Below are 23,058 nucleotides of genomic sequence, written 5' to 3' on the forward strand. Positions count from 1 at the left end.
TTGGAATTGATAACAAAAAAAAATATACCGGCCGAATTGATAACCTCCTCCTTTTTTTGAAGTCGGTTAAAAATATTTTTACACACAAGTTTAATTCAGCATAAAAAGCACATTGATTGTCCGATAAATAAACTGCCTAATTTAATACCACTGTGCGAGTAAAATTTACAATAAAGGACTGTAATAATAATTGATCGTCTGATAAACCAGCTGACGCAATTTAAACTTTAAAAAAATAATAATTTAGTACGTAATTTAGGGCAATGATAGATTCTTTTGAGGTATTCTTAAGAGGTTTAATTATGGACCAAAGTTTGAAGGGCAAAGGCGTCGTAGTCTTTAATTCTTAAAAATTTAAGCAAAGATTTTTTTGCAAGCCTTATCTTTTTTTCTCTTATATCTTATGACTTACAAATGTTGTATATAATAAGATTTTAAACAAATAAAATAGTTTGGGCAATCAATAAGAAAAACATATTATTTACCTAGGTAATTACAATTTATTTACAATAGAAACAAACAATATCGATTAGTTTCATATATATATTTACGAGATATTTTTAGTAAATAGTAGTAATTACTTTTAATTTTACTTTGAAGGTTTCAAATTAACACCTAAGCATGATCGTCCTTATATTATGAGTGTGTTACTCTTTTTTCATACCTTTCTACAAGGAACTAAATAACACATTGGCATGGTCTAATAACATTCTACGTTTTTAATAAAACCAATTCATTTTTGTTCCCTTTTTTTCTTCTTCTTCAGAATATCTATATTCTATACTTTTGACTATGTTAATATATTTTTTATCCACCAAATTTCGTATCACATTACAATTCAACCTCCGAAAAACATCAACCTGTAGCTGTAGGTACCATAAAAATCACCTGTACCTACCATAAAAAAGCATCCTGTACCATAAAAAAGCACCCTGTACTATAAACTCATACCATGTTTACAAAGGGCATCACCATAGAAGAATACGGGGTATATACCATGCTGCCGGCGCAGCAGATCACCCCCATCTCACCCTGGCCGCCGGACCAACTCTTGGACAGGATGGACGACCTGGCGCACAAAGGTAAAGGTAATGGTGACCACCATTGTTTATTTAATGAGTCTGATTGGAATATTGAAACTAAGTAATAAGAAAGGGAGATTTTTTGAGAGGATGATTGACCTGTTAGATAGATTCAGTCAATGTTTTGTAGAAATTCTTTACACAATTTCAGAATATACACTATCTATTTAGTTATTTCAGAGAAATTGAGTATCGGCAAAAAGGCAATCAAAATATCTACTACGTTAATATTGAAAAGCATTAGATTATAGACAAGGCTTATCAAAAGTTGTCAATATTTTGATCAGATTCTCACAACGAAACGATTTGAGTAGTGTTTGCCTTTTGATTTCTTACTATAAAGTGTCTAGAATCCGCTTATAACACCTTCGTTTTTATTGATCGGCTTTAACAAACCGTATTCAATTCTCAAGTTGCTTTATATTTTCACACAAGTGCACGGCAAGCTTGAAATATTATTAATCATATCACCTTATAAAATAATGGTAATAATAATTTCAAGAACGCTATTTTTCAGATTACTATTAAGCTTTTAAGTATTTATGTGTCATCCCTATAAGCCAAATCAAGCCACGTAGTATTTAGACCTAGAAATATTAACTCACTAAACCAAATAACATTCTTGTAACTTACAAAAAACGCAACACACCTGCGCTGCGTTTCTTGTAAGCTCGTTCGCTGCATTGCTGTGGCAGAACCTGTTACATTATAAGTCTGTGCATCATGAAGTTGAAACTTGATTAATTAGAGTAAGCAGGCTTGTGGTGAACAGGTCACAGCGGTGTTAACCAGCTCGGCGGCGTGTTTGTAGGAGGCAGACCGCTGCCCGACTCCACGCGGCAGAAGATCGTCGAGCTGGCGCACTCGGGGGCGCGGCCCTGCGACATCAGCAGGATCCTGCAGGTCTCCAACGGCTGCGTGTCTAAGATACTCGGCAGGTAACGTATTGTCGCTTTGTGCCACATTTTACTCATTCCTCACGTGAACGGCATGCCGCTGCTCGACTCCACGCATCAGAAGATCGTCGAAGATCCATGATATTTCTTCAGCATTTCTACAGTTTGGACGAATAGACCTATGCTCAGGTACACGGTATAAATCGGAAAGGATATTAAACGACACAGAAGTGTTTATCAAAGGATACAAATAAAATTACACCACATTTTCAAATAAGATTCTATTGGGCTACTGTTCTAGGTGACCACTAATCCTTGGACCGGATCAATCAAACGGCTCAATCAATCGTAATATCGAAGATCAAACCACAATCGTCATAACGTAGTAGCATAGATCCCGACCAGCGCTGGCAACACTACACCCAGTTATCCGAAAAATGTTGCCTGTAATCAATACGAGGTCTAACAGGCCCCAACCGCAGTATCATAGTTGCAACCACATTTCATAGCAAAACAGCCAAACCGGCCAGATTAAAAATACCCGATCGAAGAGATTAATGGAATAAATATTGAAAATATAAATTGACGGTATTATTCGACGGACAAGGTAACTCCGAAGGTTGGTTTTAGGTGACAGACGTGTAACGTGACACGGTCTATTTTCATGACGCATTGAATATTGATTTTTATTAAGTTTGCGGTTGATATGAATATTGAGGTTTTATTTACTGATAACGAAATTCCATGTCGATTTGATGAAGGAGATTTTATAAGTTTTATTGTGTAAGATATCTTATAAGACATTCTTATATTTTTAAAGTGTAACTATACCTATTATAAAATTGTAAAACACAATGTTGGCGATGCGAACATAATGCGAAAGTTACTTACCTTATTTCCGTTTGTAGTGAATTCACGCCTCAATTCCTGAATGGATTTCGATGAATTTTCTTATGTAAATACATAGAAATTTATAAAGCATAATTGAAATACATATAAATTTATAGATACAGAAATTAAAGCAGAATAAAGTATCCGTAGAGCCATGTAAAATAGAAAAACAAGGGCAATAATTAATTTATACTATCAATACAGTGAACATTACCAAACGTTAGGTATATTTTAGCATACTAAAAAACTCATAGTAAACATAAGGCCAGGTAATAAAACAAAATGCGTCTTCAAGAACCTGACACCAAACCAGTTCGCAACTTGATATTAGATAAAAACTTTTACCGTGTGATATCGGCACAGGAAACCTTTTTAACATTGTAAATATCAAAAGCTTAGATATAGATCTTTTTGGAAATATAAGCCTAGATCTAGAATTTTTTGAAAAACAAAAAAATTCTCATGTTTGTAGTAAAACTCCTCCGAAACGGTTTGACCGATTCTCATAAAATTTTGTATGCTTATTGGTCTGAGAATTGGAAAAATACCTTTTTTTCATATTCCTAAGTGATAAAAAGTAAGGCAGAACAACGTTTTCCCGGGCAGCTAGTAAATATATAAAAGGGAAAAATTTTCGCACTAATTCATACACGTGTTTCAGCAAAATATGAACAGATTTACAGCTCAATATGTAGTAATATTCACGACCAATTTAACCTTCGATGATTTCCTTTAAATTATATAACTATTTTGGTTCAAGAATGAAAAGGTGAGTTGACAGTTTTTTCACGAGTATGAAACAGCCAGCATAATTAAAATTTTTCTATAGTTATATTCATTTATGCATCTTATTGAAGTGAAACTTCTTTATCGGGGTTGGAAAAAAATTTAGTGTAACATTTTTCCGTTACGCGCCATCTTGTTTTTATCCCTACCACGCGTGATTGACGTATTTCTGTAAAGTTGCATAAAGGTAGTAAATTATTTTTTGAAAAATAAGGTCATAAAGAAGTTTCACTTCTTACGTGTGTACACTATAGTACACGCACAATTTTTTTTTTTACATTTTGGTTAGCAATCGAAAAAAATCTATTTGAAACATTTCACAAATACATAATTTAATTGTCCATAATGTTATTCATATTTCTATGTAGGTACATAATATGTATTTGTACACATCGATATGTCCTATTTAATTGCCCATATAAACAGTCTTCTACTTCACAGATACTACGAAACGGGGTCCATTCGACCTCGTGCGATCGGTGGTTCTAAACCCCGGGTGGCCACCGCAGAGGTGGTCAGCAAGATAGCCCAGTACAAACGTGAATGTCCTTCTATCTTCGCTTGGGAGATCCGGGATCGCCTGCTCAGTGAAGGAGTGTGTACTTCGGATAATATACCTAGTGTGAGTACCTTTTTTATATCCATACACAATAGATTAATTAGGATTACATATTCGACTGTTTTATTTAAGTTACAAATTCTCAATTGCTCAACTACATGTATCGCGATGATAGTTGATACATTAGACAAATTCTGTATTGTAATTGGATAGCAGCAATTTATGTATAATTACGATTTCTGGATGGAAAATATAAAAACATATTCGTAACTATTTAATCGTAATACTAAATCACTAATCACTACTATGTCTATGGGTAAATCGTATAAATAGACCCGGGAAATTATATTTCTCCATCGAATCATGAATTTTCTAAAATTTTACATCAAATTAAATAAAAAATCGCTTAACTTTTGGCTTCTAACACTTCTTCTAATGATATTTTAAACTTATTGATCTCAGTTTGAAATAAATTGAGTGGTACAATAATTTAATAGGCTTATGTGAACAATAACGATTGTCATGCAACATGACCGCCTGAGGTTTACTTGTAAAACGACTTTACCAGCTTAATAATACAGTTTGTGGCCGGCCGCGGCGTTTAAAGTCTTTGTTAGTGCATTTGGCCTACAATTATTTGAGTATCGGAATATAGAAATTTTATTTATTTATTTATTTTTCTCATCACAAATGCACAATATATATACATTGTTAATCTATATAATATCTTAACACTAACATTTGTGAGAGACTGGTGCCCGCGAGAAGTATAAAATACTTGTGTTACGGGTCACCAGGCCCCCAAAGCATTAACAATCACATCTATAAGATATACAATGAGCGTGAGCATGAAATGAGAAAGAATTAATCGTAACTAAAGTTAAATGAAAAATTAAAATAGAAAAAATTACCAATGGACATATTATAAATTATTATAGATGAGGTGAAAGGTTAAAGTGAATTGATATACTATGTGTATAATGTGTGTGTTTGTGTATGCGTGTGTGAGTGTGTGAGTGAGTGTGCGTATGTGCTCGCGTGTATGTGTGTGTGTGTGTGAGTGAGTGATTGACGGTAAGGTGTGGATGGGTTTTTGCGATGGAGTATGTACGTTTCAGTTTCTCTATTTACCGAATTGAATGAATAAAATTTTCTGTTGTTTGATAGTCTAATTTTTTGAGCCATTTACATACCGACGTCTTGCACCTTGATGTACTAAGAGAGTATATTGAGATAGACTTATTGATTCTATTGTATAAAAATGCCCCGAGAAAATAATAAAATCTATGTGATAGACATGAATTAAAAGAGTTCTTTTTACAAATAATATCTTTTCTACGCTTGTCCCTATTGAAATTCGGATCATAGTTTATTTGTGCATGTTGCCTTATTACAATAGATAAGATAAAAGTCTGTCTGACAGTTAGTACATCCCAGCGTTTGTATAGTTCGCAAGTAGGATAGCGAAATGGTAAACCAGCTCCTACTCTGAGTAAGGCTCTTTGTGCTCTTTCAACTTCTATGAGGTGTACCTTGCAAGCGCCTCCCCAGGAGCTAATACAATAATTAATGATTGAATGACATAGAGCTGAGTATACCATTTTTATTGTCCGGAAATCAGCAATATGTCTCAAAATTTTAAATATATATATCAGTTTGCGAATCCGTGTAACTAAAATTTCAATGTGAGGCTTAAATGTGAGAGTTTGATCCAAGTAAACTCCAAGATATTTGATAGTGTCAGTTCTTTGAATAGGAGGACAAGAGCAGGTAAGGTTAGTCATAGGTGTGCATGTATGTGAGGTAATTTTGTAACTTACAGGTGGAAGAAGATTTTTTTTTGATGCAAAGGCAATATATTTAGTCTTATCCACATTTAACGTTAAAACATTACATTTTAGCCACTCACAAATCTGATCAAAGCCCTTTTGTGTACTTTGAAACACTTCTGTCCATGAGTCACCCGTGAACAAAAGTGCTGTGTCGTCTGCAAAAGACAGTATTTTACCATGGTCCAGTTGAAGTTGGCATAAATCGTTTAGATACACAAGAAATAAGCTAGGTCCAAGAACACTACCCTGAGGGACACCGTACTGCACAAGTAGTTCATCGCTAACCCAATTGTCTATTTTTACACGCTGCTTTCTATGTTTTAAGTAATCTCCCAGTAATTGTAATGGAAGGCCTCTGACACCGATCCTTTCTAACTTAAGTAACAAGAAATAGGAGTACACTCTATAAATATCAATAGTGTAGTAGTTATAAAAGCGATCAATAATGTAGTTTTGTGCTAAAGGTTTAATTAAGAGTGTACAAATACCTGTTATTATTAATCAAATTATTTTTTTAATAATCAGGTAGCCGGTAGGTAGTTAAAAATTAAGCTTATGATCGATAAAATGTGCTAAAACTTTAGGTCTTCCCAATGAAAATGTTTGCAGAATGCGACACAATATATTAGTAAATTTTATTGTTTTATTTAATTTAATCGATTAGGTGCAGTATCGCTCTATCATATAAATCAAGTGGAAACATAAATTACATAAGTGTTATTTAATTATTCGAAAAAAGCTTGCACTCAAACCATTTTAACATCATTCAAAGCTTCTACACACTTCCATTCAATACACGAAACGTTCAAATTTAAAATCCGTATCAAACTAAAGTATTTCAAATCGTATAAAACATCATACTAAAATATACATAGGATGTCATAACGCCTTATCTCCCGCACTAGCCCCCTCCCACCCCTTGGCAAAACAATATGACGACGTTATAACTTTTTTCTTCGTCTTTTCCCTTTTTTGAATAAGGCTCTCCCTACTGGTGCCTTGCGTCGTCGATGCCTCTATAGAGGTTGATGCTTTTGTTTGCTGGCTTTATTTAATGTGGATTTAATAATCATTTTATTTCTGATATTTATAGGAAAATATTGATGTGTTCAATTCTTAAATCAGCTAAGATAGGTAGATAGTTATTGGTATATAGGTAATTGTCTAATATGTAATGTAAAACTGAAATATTTGTTCTTTCCTGCCCGTAAAGATTGTTATAACTAAGTTATAAACAGAAAAATGATTATGGAAGGAAATAAAAATAAGTCAGCTTAGTAATAAGTCTGAATTTTTCCATACAAGGGTGTTGACAAATGAAAGTCATAACAAAACATTTGCTACGTATAACTCATACTTTACTGTAGTCTTAACTCTTTACGGCCTCTAAAAAGAAACGGCGCAAAAAGATATTAAGATGCGAAAATAACACAGTCATTAAGTCGAATTTAAGCAACGGGCAAATTCCTAAACACCCCTTCTACTGAATACTTAACATAAATTAATTAATAAATTCATGCCATCACCCTGTCGTTGACGGTTCGAGAAAAAGAAGCATTAAGCACTCCGCCAAGAATATCGAGAAAAACATAAAACCCCGAAATGGAAGGTATCTATAAAATGAGATGAAGATATCGGCTTTGTAATAGGTGCGAAAGAGTTGGACGTTTTTTCAATGGATGGGGGGAACAGGGCGATTTTGACACGGAGCGAATAAAGAAAATATGAAGGCTTTTGTTACCGTAAAAATTCCTGTACAGGGGATAAAGTCTTTAAGTTATCAGCGAGGGTAGGGTGGGCTCTTAGGTATCTATAAACAGGTAGATAATATGTAAACGCTCTCTGTATTTATCGAGGACAGGGTTATTTCGTGTTTACGTAGATACATTTAAGGGTGCTTAAAGGTGAATATATTAACGTCAAGGGATCGATTCAGTATGACGTCAACTCTCGTCTGATTTTGTTAATGTGATGCCTGAGCTAAAATTAATATGAACGGAACTCTATATTAAATTAACATACGATTAATTGATTTTATTTGTTACGGTTTTTACTTTTATATGTATATTGTATTTAATTACTGCATGTTATTCTTACACTTTTTATAAATCATTTTTAAACTATGATTTTAATGTTACGAACAAAGCAACATAAGAATATAATTTATTTCTTATATAAATTTATGTTAACGTAACAATTTTACAGAACAATTTTTGTAGAATATTTGAGTATGAATTTGATTCCCTTATTGAATCGTCTCGTTTAGCTTAATAACAAACAAGATTGAAACTACAGTTAAACCTTTACAGTAACGACCCTTAACTAAAAAAGCAGAACCACTCAACCTTACTAAATACACAGCCCTAAACGATTCGTTTTGCCGTTCAAATGTGTGATTAATACCCATAATGTTACAGTACGATTTTAATTAACAATAAAAATATGCGGTGAGAGGGTATATTGTCGTCAGGGTTGTCATAGGGTCATATCGTGTTGAGCATGCTTTCCCGTAGCAAATCACTTCCGGGCCACTAAATCCAGGCCAAATTAATGCATTTAGCACGCTCCCGGCACTTTTGCTGGGGATGACAACTTTATTTTATTGTATCGCGATATTTTCTTGTCACGTTACTGTCGACGCATGATGTTGGACCATTTTTTTGGTGACACATTCGAAGTCGCAAATGTCATGGTAATAAAATTTAACACAAAGTCATTTATATTTATTATTTCGTTCTAAAGTTGAATGGAGAAGAACGGTGTTGGAAATTGAATATATCTAATTATCGCAAACACTTTACATACATTATAAGCTGTATAAGTTAAGAGCTTATCTTATTTTACGTCTTTTAACATTCGTACACTCAATAGGCAGGGAATCTGCCGTAATTTTGTAATGTAAAAACTAATCGAGTTTTAAATCCCTTGTGAAGGCCCTATCTTTGTTCTTATTTCTACTTATATTTATCGCATAAAGAATATAAATTTTTATTCCTGTTTCCTAAATATATCCTTTACCGCTTTCCTTTATTATCCTATCACATTCAGAATGGCTTATAAATTTACACACGGAAAATAAATAAACAATATACAGCGATATTAGGCGCAGATTGTTACGGCGAATAGCTCAGAACACTGATTTAAAATATCATTACGTATCATATCTGAGACGGCGATCTCACGGGGGTTGGGATATCGCGGCAACAAATTGTAACAAAGAGAGTCAAAGAAGATTATCGCAGGAACGCGTGGCGCGCACGCGACATGCATGTGGTCCAGTATTACTCGTCTTCCCCTTAAACCTACGCACACTGCAAAACATACCTTATTGCAGAGCAGTAATGATCAATTTTCTATGACAATGCTAAATAGATTTGATAGCCAAAAATTGTTCGAAATTGTATTCTATTTATTAAACATAGAGTTCAATTTGGTTTGAAATACCTCGTTGTAAAGTTGCTTTAAAGCTAGAAGCGTCAGAGGGAAATTAATACCACAATTCGTGGGATTTAAGGCTTATATTAAACTTGAGTGTGATCGGTCCGGCAAATAAATATGTATTCGTAACAATTGTTTAGTTTTGCTGTTTGTGACGATGCCACATGCAAATGCCTTGCAGCGATAAAAAATAGAAGTATAAAATCCAGTTAATCGAATGTCACGTACTTACAACAATTGTAAAGAATTTTATAATTATAGATTTTTATCTGAAAGTTTTTAATGTCATACGAGTACTTCTGCAGTTTTCAATAAAAAGCTTTCCAATAAATATATTGAAAAACTCATATAGATTAACCTATCCCAAATGCACATTATTTTGTTTTGTGTCTTCTTCTTCCAAAAATATGTTATCAGTTAAATGCATTTTTTTAGATGTAGAGTTAACCTAGAGCGCAAATACCAAGATAAGGAACATTTGAATGTCCTAATACGTTATTAAATGTTTTCCGTACCGCCCTAGTACTTATCACATAATTACAATACTTATAATTTAATGAAACCAATAACTATAGCTAAGGTGTCAATAGAATTCTCCCTCAGTTAATTACACGTTTTGAGTGCAATAAGGCGAGCCGGCACGTGATCGCAACCGCCTCCTGGACTATTGTTGAGTTTAATTCTTATTGATTCTTTATAAGTACCATATGGATTTTATGGTATACTAGCTAGTAACGAGTAAAATGTAGCCTTTGTCACTCCTGAATAGTGAAGGTTTCCTTATGAATTTTCACTATCAGGGTGGTAAAACATAATGTCTTATAGCAGTATTGTATTACTTGAAGTGTGAGAAAATGATAGTCATTCCGAACCATATAAACAATCAAAGTCAGAAATATTCAATAATTTTCGAGTTCTCATTTGAATTTTATGTATCCAACAAATGTAGAGTTGTTGTAGTGGCTTAAAAATATACAAGCTTCCTGCTCCCATGGATTAAATAACTTATAAAGTATTTTCTTTTGTCATCGATCAAGCTTGTACGAAAAAATATTATGTTTTCCACGCAATTACAGTACGTACAAAAAATGACGAAATATCACATTGAAAAATAAATACTTTAGAGCTGTCCTAAAAATTTATACCGTATTGTGCTCATTCTTCTATACTACGTACTTATACTAAAATCTCTGTCAAAATAAATGTTTCATTGTTTCATTATATTCGTTTTATCTTCATCTCAACACTAAAAATAAGATTTCCCTTAAAAATACCTAGTATAAAACGTGAAAATTACACAAGTTCGCCGTAAAGGCAACCTAATAACGTCACATACTATATTTTTATATCTCACGTCGGTTTTCCGTGAGCATAATATTTGTACTTTTCAAAGCTCATCACTAACACGAGCCGAAGGGTGACAATCGAAGCGAGATAAGTATCTAAACGCCACGTGCGTCGATGCAATTTTTATATTATTTCCTCTTATTTGCAATATTTAAAGTGTTGTATTTTATTCTAGTTTTGAACGAGATTATTTGGTATTGTAGTTCTGTAGAATTTTAAGTTTTACATTGAAGAGTTTTGGAAATGTATTGGTTAGCTCTTTTATTGAGAAAATATTAAATAATTTAATGTTATTATTTTAAGAATTCACAAAAAATTATATCATTGAGTTAAATTTGGAAAAGCTATATTTTCAACAACAGTTTTTCGCGATTTTTTTCCTTTATAATGCAAATAGTGTTTTTGCAGGATTTTTATGCAGGATTCTAGCTCTACTAAATTATGAAAATACAAGTATAAAGTATAAACTACTAACCTAATGTTATTTTTTTCTCTTAGAAAAAATTCCAACAATAATTATAACAAGCTATACATATAAAAAATACCACTTTGTTCGTCGTATGAATATATTATGTACACAGTATAATTACAACATTAAAATCAAGTAGGAACGGATTGCGTATATTAGCGCTTAATCCCTTCGTCCACTACAGTTGAGATGCCACACTTGTGATCCCACGTGTACGGACAGCAAAAAAATTGCTAAGAAATAATAATAAAATAAATAAAGTGAAGATCAAGTAAAATTGTTTTCAATATTATATTCATGCTGAAACGGAATTAGACAATTTTTATGATAAAAAAATGCAAGCAATGGCGTATCCAGTTAATAGGTAGGAATAGGTAGATACTAAAATAAAAATGTCAACACAGATTTATCAATTTATTTATTGATAAAGTGTATTTTTTCAGAGAAATTTTGAATACGATCCTATAATATCGCACTTTTAACATCTCTCGAGATTAGGTCTCTTACTAATGACTAATATTTGCCTTTTATTCTGACCATACCACACCCCTGTACGCAATATCAACAGATACTTGATTAGATAAAATACGAGATTAGTATCAACTTGGGACTACATATTGGGGTATTGTAACGAATTAAACGCTTTTATTAGGCTAGGGTCTAGTTTGTAAAAATCTCTCATTATTTGATTACAATTAAAAGGAACACGTGCATTTTACAACGCAGTTTAAAGTGGTTTATTCATAGATTATATCATTTACAGAACTTTTTATCACAATAACATAATTAGTTAGGTAGTATAATTAATTTCGTCACATAAGACAAATTGTTTACAGATAGTAGAGTCACTATAGTGACAGTGACTCTACTACTACTCTCCCAAAATTTCTAATATTGCTAGCAATGCATAAAAACAACATAAAAATGGACAAAATTCGAACAATGAAAACACCGAATCAATAAGCCTTTAGTTTATTGCTATAAAGTTTGCATAAATCGGATGCAACTCTACATTATTTACACGAGGAGTAATTGACTCTGTGTGTATTTTTGTTATTTCTAATTATGTGTAATTTAACTACATATTTATATACAAACCACGCGTAGTCGTTCTAAAGTTCTATTTATTTACCTATATTATGGTCTAAGAGCCCGTGGGAGACTCATGACCACTTTTCGATAGGCAAGCAATTATAGGCATATTTGTTTATAAAAAATATTTAATAAAAATACGTCTCATCTGGTTATCAGATCGGTGAAGGACGATCTCCCACGGAATCTCCTACATTACAAAATTACATAATTACTTATTAATATACCTAGTAGTAAGCTTGTTATCATTCAAACTAGTTACTTTCATCTCCATTTACCTTCAAATATTATATATCTATGTGCTCTATGCCTTATATATTTGCCTAGCAAGTTACGCAGTTAAAGGCATTCTTAGGGCCACAACGCTTGACTGCACTTCAAACGGAGTACTACCAAACAGTCATAATCAGCCTCTTAGGCTTTCTTTGATAAACATTAGCCGTTGTGAGGGAATTTAATTTGCTTGTCGTATTATCTTGTTAAATTTTGTAATGGAAATTCTGTGTATTTATGATAGGTCTTTGTATGTTCATCTGAGGATTGTTTTCTTTGGTGCTATAATTATAACTACTTTGAATAATGTAAGATGTAAGTTTACCTTATACAGTGTGGAAATTTTCGATGGATCCTGGAGGGAAAGTACTTGAAATAATGGAGATAGCAAATTTTGCTTAAAGGAAATATTCCTTTATTTTTCAATAGAAATAGATCTGTTTTCAAAGATTTGCGAAAATTCACTTGCTTCGCCCGGGAATTGAACTAACAAAAAATTAAAAAAAAATAAAAAAATTTATTTCCAGAGCCCATCGAAAATGTCTACACTGTATAGTTGTAATTTAGGTAGGTAGCTTACATTTGAATGCCACATAATAAATATGGTCTATGATATTTAATTTGCCTCAACATTTTCTCACAAAAACAACCTCTGTATATGATAATTTGATTATTCTATAAGTTAATAACTAAAAGCAACTAATTCTGCTGGAAAGTTGGAAGCTTGGAATAAATAGCCATCAAAAAATTATAAAAAGAAAGATTATGTAACTTAAAATATATCAAGTTACAATAAAAAAGCCCTCTACACAAATAGTCTCAAGAAAAACCGTTAGAACAGCCAATCTATTAACTAAACATCAAAAAAGCTTCCAAGACTAATTAATTTTACGTATTTGCTCACAATCAGGAACTTGGGAGCGTGATTTTATTTATTTTTTAAAAGAATAAAATCTTATTTAGTGGGGTGCGGCCCTCGCTATCGACATATGCTATACGTTTTACGCAAGTTTAATTTTAATCCCACTTCAACCCGCTTGAGGAATCTCCCTATTTATGATATATTCAAATTAGTTAATGGTCGTTGAAATGTGTAAAATGTTGGAATTACGGGAATCGGTTTTATTTATTCGCAATATGGCGAATAGGTAAGAGACAGGATAAATGATAATATGTCGTGTTTAACAATATTTTTCTCAATTTAGTTATAGCTATCCAAGTATCACGTTTAACAAATATATATTTCTGATTTGAAAATTAACGAAGGAAGGTATATAAACCTAATTAAAACATGTGAATAACTTAGTAGTAGTATAGTAAGTACCTAGTTTATAACTTTAAAGTGTGATGCATGATTCTTTGAACCAAAGTTTAAATTAGGTACTACTTTGTGACTTTGTGAGGTTTATAACTTTATAATTAAGGTACGAAAAAACACGTTTAAAAAAAAATTAAATATCACAAATATGATGTTAGCTTTACAAGCTCTACACTCGTAGAAGAGGGTAGATCTTATTTATATATTTAATTATTACCTTGATTATTATAGTCACTAATATATCTCAAACAAACATCGTGCAAACATATTAGAAGATTAGCACAAAAGTAAAAGGGATGCCTTGTATTGAATAGTTGATGAAACAAATCAATACGCTAATATCCAACTCAAAGCTCGCCGGCCAAACGCAGCCGACCATTCATTACCCAATCTGGATTAGCATTCCACACACGCCATCCACTGACCACGCATTCTGCTTGTTTAGCTAAATGCGACTGTTAGCATTCACTTCTATAGTTCTATACATACAGCTTACATCTGTGGTTATAGATGCAGATTATCGTGCGTATTAGATAGGGAAATGAACGTTCAAACGCGCAGACAGCGCCCAGACACTGTTTCTTTTAGACAATGACAATTTAACCAATTTTTACGCCGAAGCCGGTCGAAGAGATAATTAAAAAGCAGTCAATACGCAATTATGCAATCTCCTAGTTAGGACCACATTCATGCTCCCATAGTCCTCAATAATTTTGCGAATTTAAAACCATTTTACAATAATTTCACAGATCACGTCGACCCCCAAGAAAGCGTTGACAGCGTCGTCACCCAACAATAATAGGTTTCGATCTAAATCAGAATTCATAGTCATTACGATACCCCTCCTCGAGTTAACATGAGTTATGACTTATTACAACTACCCTACAACATTGATGCCCCCAAATGACATGTCACTATTGTCACCTCGCGATTTACGAATGTGGCAACACTGCAATAGCATTCGCGATGACCGCTCTACCCATCTTTCTCGCTCCGACTATAATTTATAGCTCTTTCTCATATTTATTATAATTTTATGCAGTGTGCAGTGCTTTTGTGCTTAAACGATGTCCTTGTCGGGTTTTGTTGTTCGAGGGTGGGTATTAAATGTAATAATAGTATCGAGATATGTATAAATGAATATTTATGAAGTTTTTTTGGGAGATTTAATTCGGTGATTACAGGGTGTCAGTTGTCTGTAATTATAGACGATTGCGCAGCCGCAGTTTGGTTGGTGTTTGATTTATAATTATTATATTCATTGCAATTCGTAGAATTTATTACTAGAGTATAGATCTAAATTGGTAGTTCACACTTATTGAACTACGACTAATTTTGATAAGTTCACTGCTTACAAACTTTCTATGTAGTATTAATTTTATTTTCTATATTGAAATTGATACAACATATAAAAGCACATATATACAACATATATTCATTTCATTCATTTTCATAAAAGGTGACCTTTAAAATATAAATAATTTCTATCAAACCGTTTAGGTAGGTATTCGAATGTAAAGTGCTTAAGAAAAATTCGTTCAATAAGGTATAAGTATCTATCATTAGAAATACTTAATACATACATTAAAATATCATTACTACCTAATTATCTTTTTTTATCTCACTTCATACAATACTTACTCAAGCGCACCTTTCGAAGCTTCGCGTCGACTTGTATTGTTTCAAAAGTATATTTCATATAACACAATAGCACGCGTCAAACCGAACACGTTTTAACAGCAAACAAAAGTAACGCTTATTTTCATAAAATATAAACGTAAAAACGTCCGTTACCAGTCTTTATGATTCAGTCGAGCGTTCATCCTCGTGCCGAATATAATACATTATATTAATAATAATGATTATTGTCATTTAAAATAAAATCACCATTATCGACGACTCGGAGCGGTTCATGAAATAAACACAATTGACTTTTGCCATTTGGTTGATTCTCAAAGATGAAGGTATTTAATTGTGTTGACCCTCCCTGTTTTCACTTTATTATTTGCTAGTTTAAAGAAATCTTCGTTGTGCCCTGGAGTGTACCTATGTATGAGTTTATTATTAAAGTATAAAAATAAATAACACACATAAATAAAAATGATAGTTTAAATAACTTTAATAAAAATACATAAGTACAAAAGTTACATGTCTTTAGTGAACCCAATAGCTTTATGCTAATCATACAGATTAAAATCGGTCCAATGAGTATTTAAGCATTTAAGGGTAATCCTTACTCAAATATAAGTCTAACCTCAATCAATAAAATAACAATTTATCACGCTTTTACGACCGGCGCAATCACTTCGTCACACTTCCTATTATTTCACTCTTACCAAGCTCGAAAGGAAGCCACCCTTATCCATCCTTAAAAATATAATAAAATAAATCAATAATCAATTTCACGCCAGCCCTTTCGGGGGTTTTGGGCTCACACTGGAAACAGTCGACCATTCCGCGGAAAATAGCGATATATCTGCCGACTCGGAAAGGTGAATAATATATAAAATGTGATTTACTATAATATTTTCCCTATTACCCCTTCGAAGAAAATCTATTTTCGATATCACTTCGTTATTCACTTTGTTCAGTAAAGGAAATAACTAAACAAATATAAATGTATTGACATGTTAATTTTAAACGTAAATAATAAAGGACGAACAATACATATTTATCGGCGAATTCCAAGTTTACTATTCAAACAAAATTAATTAAGTACCCTACCATATTGACGAAATAATTCACGGATCGATTCGCTCAGCAGCCACCATGAGAAAGCACCTAATAAATGGTTGCATATCATTTCACTCTCAAATGATTCAGAATGAGGAACGAAACACCTTAGATTCTTGTAATATTGTATGGGCGCACCCCGCCGCGTCACAATGCAATGCCGTATTGATAAACTGCCTATAAGTCTCAATCAAACAATAGAATTTATGAGCTCTTTACGTATTGACCCATTTCTTTGATTGCAAACAACAATAGTTAACGATTAAATTGAAATTTCAAATCGTGGGAATGACTCGAATTAAATGTTGACCCGCGCTGTCATCGAGCATGGGCGGGAAAGTTTTTTTTTTTAATTCAGAAGGCGTCGGTTCTTAAGTCAAGGGGCGTCTTGTGGTAGCTTTATTTCAATTATTCCAAGCATGAATTCTTTTGTCCTTTTATCACGCGGAATTAAGTATACAATAATTCAAATTTCGCAAGTCATTGTTTGATATTTCTCCTTTAAATATTTTATGCAAAATATGAAATTCATTCAGCGTCGCGGCGTACGCATTCGTATTAAGTAAGCATTTCAACAGATAAAAAAGCAACAAAAAGCTGAATATAATGACGCTGCATAAACACCAGATTTTCGCATTGAATTCGAAATTCAAAACGTGAAAAGAAAAAACAAAAGGATAATCAATGAAATGCAGCGAGGCCCGACGCACTGCGAGGTGCGCAGTTGTACGCTTACGTTGCAAAGATTTAAAACATCTGACAAGAGTAAAAGTCAGCCAAAATATTGACTCGCAAAGTGCCGACTTCGCGCACAATACACCCAGCAGGTTGCCTATTGTGAAGGACCCTTCAGTATTCAACAATGCTGAGAGTAATGCACTGCTTTTTTATTCGGCGACATTATAATTCTGAACGAAGTAAGCGAGCGTTGTACTAGATAGCGCGATAGTTTTAAATGGCATTTTGCAAATGATAAATACGTAAACGAAAGAAATGAATATGAAGATTGAATTTAATTGCCTGCAACTCGAAGATTTGATGCCAATAAACTTATTTGGATGTTTTATTGGGTTTAGGTATTAAAAAAACATAAAAAAAGCAAAATCGTAGGTAGTTTTATATATTTTACGAAAGTGTCACAAAACTCATGTAGTTAATTTTAGTTCTTGTCGTAGGCGTTTTGTGTGAAACCATATGTAGTAGGTACGTTTAGGTGTTTTAATAACATACATAGAACCCTGAACCGCCCCTTCGGTAGAACTGTTAGTAGGTTTATTTTTAGATCAGAGACTTTAAACACGATATAGAGGGAACATTTTAATCATGTTTATAAAATAATGTAACTCTACCTGTGTGTGTGTGTAACGGTTTCATGCTTAACCAGCTATACACACTTATAAAGTTTGTTAATTGATCTTTAAATGGAAACAATTCATGAAACATCAGGAAGTTATTCAGATACTTTTATGAATTTTACTAAACTATCATATATTTCAGTAGTTGACATTTCCAAATCGATTTATTTTTAACTATGAATCCAAATATTTAACTCTATATTGTTCTCTTTTAATTAAATAAAATTAGGGTATTAAGTATAAAATAAAATAAAAATGAAGATCTTTTTCTTTAAAGTTTTTCCAATAACTACCACCAAGATCCATGAAAATAAATGCATTCCAAGCAGGCTATAAACCGATTAAATGCAATTAGAATTATTAAATGCTTCCATCGATTCATTTACAAGATGGCCGTGGTAAAAATAAAAAAAATCCCTAAGCTTATTGAAAAGTATTTTCGCCCTACGTTCACGGCGTCTGAGCAAATATAAGATAATTTTTTCGCTTCACCTCACCCGGTATTTAGAGGGTACCTTTCATTTTTACTGTACCGTTTCGTAGGTACGGTAGGTATAATGTAATTTATTTTGTATTCAAAACTCGACTTCTCGTATCGGGGCTACGATTGTCGGTATGGTGTTTGAATTTCATTTCGTTCTACGAATATTCCGTGGATGTCGCAGCGTTTATATATTTTTATTTCAAGTACCTTTTACGCGAGAAGAAACGCTCTTTCAAAACACAGGATATAAAATCGTGCGTGCGACATATTAAAAATCTGAATTTATTTTTTTAAGTTAGTTTTCTCTAAAATGAAGCTGTCCAATAAAGGCATAGTTTACTTGTGTGTACTATTTAGCTATTGGTTTAAATATGTGTGGGTTTTGGCGACAGTGGTTTTCATTATAATTATGACATTATAGCAGTTCTAGTGTATTGTTATGTATTTAGATTTCTATGGTAAGAACATTTGTAATCTGAACAAGAAATATTTACCTACTAAACATCATTCCATACTAAATTCAATTGCTCTGAATATATTCAAAAGATTCTATGTACAATGTACATACTATTAGATAAATAGATAGGCTCTACATATTCGTAAACAAGACCGTAAGCGACTAGGTAAAGTATTATGTTACCTAGTAGCTTACGGTTATGTTATATTTTTAATATGATATCGTTATTTTAATAGGCATTTAAGCCAAGATATAAAATGTCAATCTTTAAATACTAATTGAAGTAAATAAATCAGTCTTCTGTGATTTTATCAAAACAAAATATTTGCTCTACATAAAAATGTAATACCAAAATTTGAGATATATCAATGCTACAAATACATAGAGCTATAAATATGAAAGCTACGATATGCTACATCAAATCGAACTTAAGAAACTAATCTAACTTTTGAAAATATTTTAACTCAAAATGTGGCAAATGTGTATTATCTATAATATATTAAACATATGAAATTATTATACTAAATACTTCTTATAACATAAAACAAGTAAAGACTCTATAATCCAAATCCCAAAGGATACCTTTTTAAGAACATTTAAAAAGATGTTACTTGACATTTACGAGTTAAATCCTTCCAATAAATATAAGTAATTCACTAGTCACTACTTACGTTAGCTGCATTGTAAACTTAATTCCCCGTGAACATTTAAAACCACAAAAAATCTATTTAAGTCCAACCGAACGAGAAACGATTGTTAACTGGATATTGTCTAAATGCATTCTCATAAAGAAAATTAATATGTGTAAACAGATATAAACATAAATACCTACAACAGAAGGGTTATTTACTAATTGGTGAATTAGTCGAGTACAATCGTGAAAACAAGTCAATGAGTGTGTAATACGAATTATGGAAGCATTTACAGGTCCTTTGCCGAGTTTATTTTTTTACAAACGACCAGCGCACAGACGTTTTTCACACATGGCCACACTTCTACACGGACCGCTTGTTTATGGTTATGCATAATTGTTTTTTACAAACCGCGCACCTTTGAAAGCTTTCAGAGCACTCTAGTAGGAAAATATCTTTACGTTTTTATTCGCATTATTCATTAATATTGTTATGCTTATTTTAATACGCATTCATCCTAAAGTTTTCTCAGATTTGTTTTTCGTTTTAAAGCTTCGCTTGAATATTTTAAAATTGTTGTCTATTATTAAAATAGCAAATATTTAATTGGCACGAATCATTGGCGTTCAATCTTTGAAAACATCACTCGTTCCTTGTTAAAAATTTTCAGTTCATTTTGTTAGAAAATTTTATAAGTTGCAACCCCTTGAGAGCCATTTTTCTAGTCGGACAGTCAAGATTGTCGACTTTTAATTAGACGCCTTGTTATAATTTTCTAATCGAAGTGTTCTGATCACCTGAGATTGCAATTAAGAATTCTTTACAGTAACAATAACAGTATCTTTGAATTGGATAATTTTAATTCAATTTTATTGTCTATGTTTCATAGGTATTTAGACATGAAGAAATGGCATAAATAGAGTCATTTAGAAAAAAAATATGTATCTTTGCTTTCATATCCCTATAAATTCATGAAGGTGTTCATTTTCCTAAAATTGCAGCGTAGGTACCTAAGTTTTTTAGATCGTGCTTATCTCTAACCAACGTTAACTACAAGTGTGTTGTAATTCGACAATCACAGCGCACAATTACCCGCCAAAAAAAAGTTGCTAATCATAGACAATAAAAAAATATCGAGCGTTCGTTTTTCGAACGTGCCGCGCTTTCTCGCTCGATCGGGCATCGCGCCAGCTGCCAGTCAGCACGCCGATCGGACCACCGCGTGTCTGCGTATCGTGTTACCGTGTCTCGCCTTCCTGCCCTACGTCTAAGTTACCGGTACGTCCGTTTGCCGCGCTGTCACATGTCAGTGTGACAGTTGGTGTGTGGACAGTTTTGGTCTACGCGTACCCGGGTGGCCTGGAGGCTATATCTTGAGACTTGGATATCCTATCTTGGGGCTTAGCTATTATCTAGCAAATTTTGATAATATGACTGTATTAGTTTTCTAAATAACAGATCAAGTCGCTTGCACTTAGCATGCTTCTCCTATAAGTTAATGTTAAATTAAAACAAAACCTACCACGATCATTACAACCTAATTATTTTTTGTAATACAATTTAACTTTTAACATCATCATATTTAAAAAAAAGTACCAACTTTATAATTAAAAATTTGGTGTACTATATCAGACTCTCTCTACCATTGCAAGTAAAATATCAAAGAGATAACAAAACAAATATTCAAAAGCAGTTTCCTGTTTGTTATAAGAATATTACATTTAACCACCATCAGTCTTAAAATAGAAACAATATAATATATAAAACATACATAAATTCCAATAAGACGCCAAGTACGTTACACGCTTTTCTGATCTCGCATTGACGACATTATCAGTGACATCGAACGATATCTTAATATTATCTTCCTATAGGACCACACAAATAATTTATCACGAGTCACAGTCTAATTAATATAGAAATATAATAGATAAAATCTGATGTGAACTTATGTAAATCTATCATATTACCACATATAGATAATATCTGCTATATGCAAAACATGTAATAAGGGCCTAATTATAAAAATATTTTGTCATCGATTTATTTAATTAGTGTTTTGTCTCTTTTACTTTCAAGCTATAGACCGGGAGATACTGACACAAAATTTCGAGTCATTTGTAACAGGATGGCGGTTCTACAGGGGTCTTAGTACGCAATGACAAAAAGAAAAACGATGGCGTGAACGCTGGTACCGGCAGCTTAGTCGCGTGGGCGTTAGTCGAACTCGTCGGAAAATAGCGAAAGTCAAACGATTTGTAACAGTACGGCACTTATTTTTCCTGTAAGTTTGAGGATCAACAAATATAAATACAAAATTTCAAAGATCTATGTGTTGGAAATCTTCACTTATATAAATTAATAATAAATTAAGTTTTCAAGTATGACAGCACTTTTTCCCCCTACTAGAAGTATGGCAAATATAATAATGGTCACATTTTATCAAATACTCTCCAAAAATCCAAATGCAATACTGGTACAAAAAGTTTGGCGAAATAAAAATTTTTTGCAGATTTTCGGCGGTATGGCGACCATTTGGAATCGTCCGAAAAGTATGGCATGGCGATTTTCGTAAATGGCTGCACGACGATAGTTACCTGTGCAAAAGTTAGCCTGGTACAAATGGTTGAATGATTGTTTTATTTAAATCAACACATTCGCATCGGTATGGCGGGCTGTAAGTCACACCGGAAAAGTATGGCATGACACTACCGCCTACTACTTTTTTATGGGCTATCGGTAAATTCTAAAATTTTTGTGTTACAAATCGTTTGACTTTCGCTATTTTTCCGACGAGTTCGACAAACGCCCACGCGACTAAGCCACCGGTACCAGCGTTCACACCATCATTTTTCTTTTTGTCATTGCGTACTAAGACCCCTGTAGAACCGCCATCCTTGTTACAAATGACTCGAAATTTTGTGTCAGTATCTCCCGGTCTACTATTTAATAGAAGGAAAAACGAGATAAAGCTGTTTATAAATTGATTGATAAATTTCAAAAGAAAGTAGCGATAGTTTTTCTTTTTACTTATTATCAATTTACTTAGCATTATGGAAAATACATGGCTGTTTATACGAGTGCTACCCAAACTCTAAATAGGCATGCTTATCATACATCACTGGTCATAAAGCAAACTGACACAGTTAAATTCTTTTAGTGCGTCTATTTTGCTATCTGCTTCATCAATCAATACCTATTAATTCAGGGTTCAATTATGAAGTGAATGCGATTTTAAGCACCATTAAGATTTTAGGGTATAAATGTCTGCAAAATAATCTACGTTAAAAACTGTTATTTTTTGTACCTATCCATGGCAAGTCAATGATGAGGTAGAATAATATAGAGGTTGGATCAATCTCTATAAAGACTAATCGAGTTACTTTAAAATAGCTTTGCAAAGCTACACATAGT

At 32.9% G+C, this 23,058-nt stretch overlaps 1 protein-coding gene across 2 annotated transcripts in view; it reads left to right on the forward strand.

Annotated features, from left to right (window-relative positions):
• The first annotated feature begins 997 nt into the window (after positions 1-997).
• Positions 998-23,058, forward strand: part of LOC149476945 (paired box protein Pax-6-like) — a 41,393-nt gene continuing 19,332 nt past the window's right edge. The window contains exons 1-3 of one of the 2 annotated variants that reach the window (XM_089711509.1): positions 998-1,082; positions 1,855-2,020; positions 4,097-4,277. In XM_089711509.1, the coding sequence (XP_089567635.1) occupies positions 998-1,082; positions 1,855-2,020; positions 4,097-4,277 (432 nt within the window). The remainder of the gene's footprint in view (positions 1,083-1,854; positions 2,021-4,096; positions 4,278-23,058) is intronic. The other variant, XM_089711510.1, reaches the window with a different exon arrangement.

The sequence above is a fragment of the Colias philodice genome, chromosome 26, assembly GCF_061535455.1.
Source record: "Colias philodice isolate Cphi_HAF_F1 chromosome 26, ilColPhil1 Martin Lab GWU primary, whole genome shotgun sequence".
Lineage (NCBI taxonomy): Eukaryota > Metazoa > Arthropoda > Insecta > Lepidoptera > Pieridae > Colias > Colias philodice.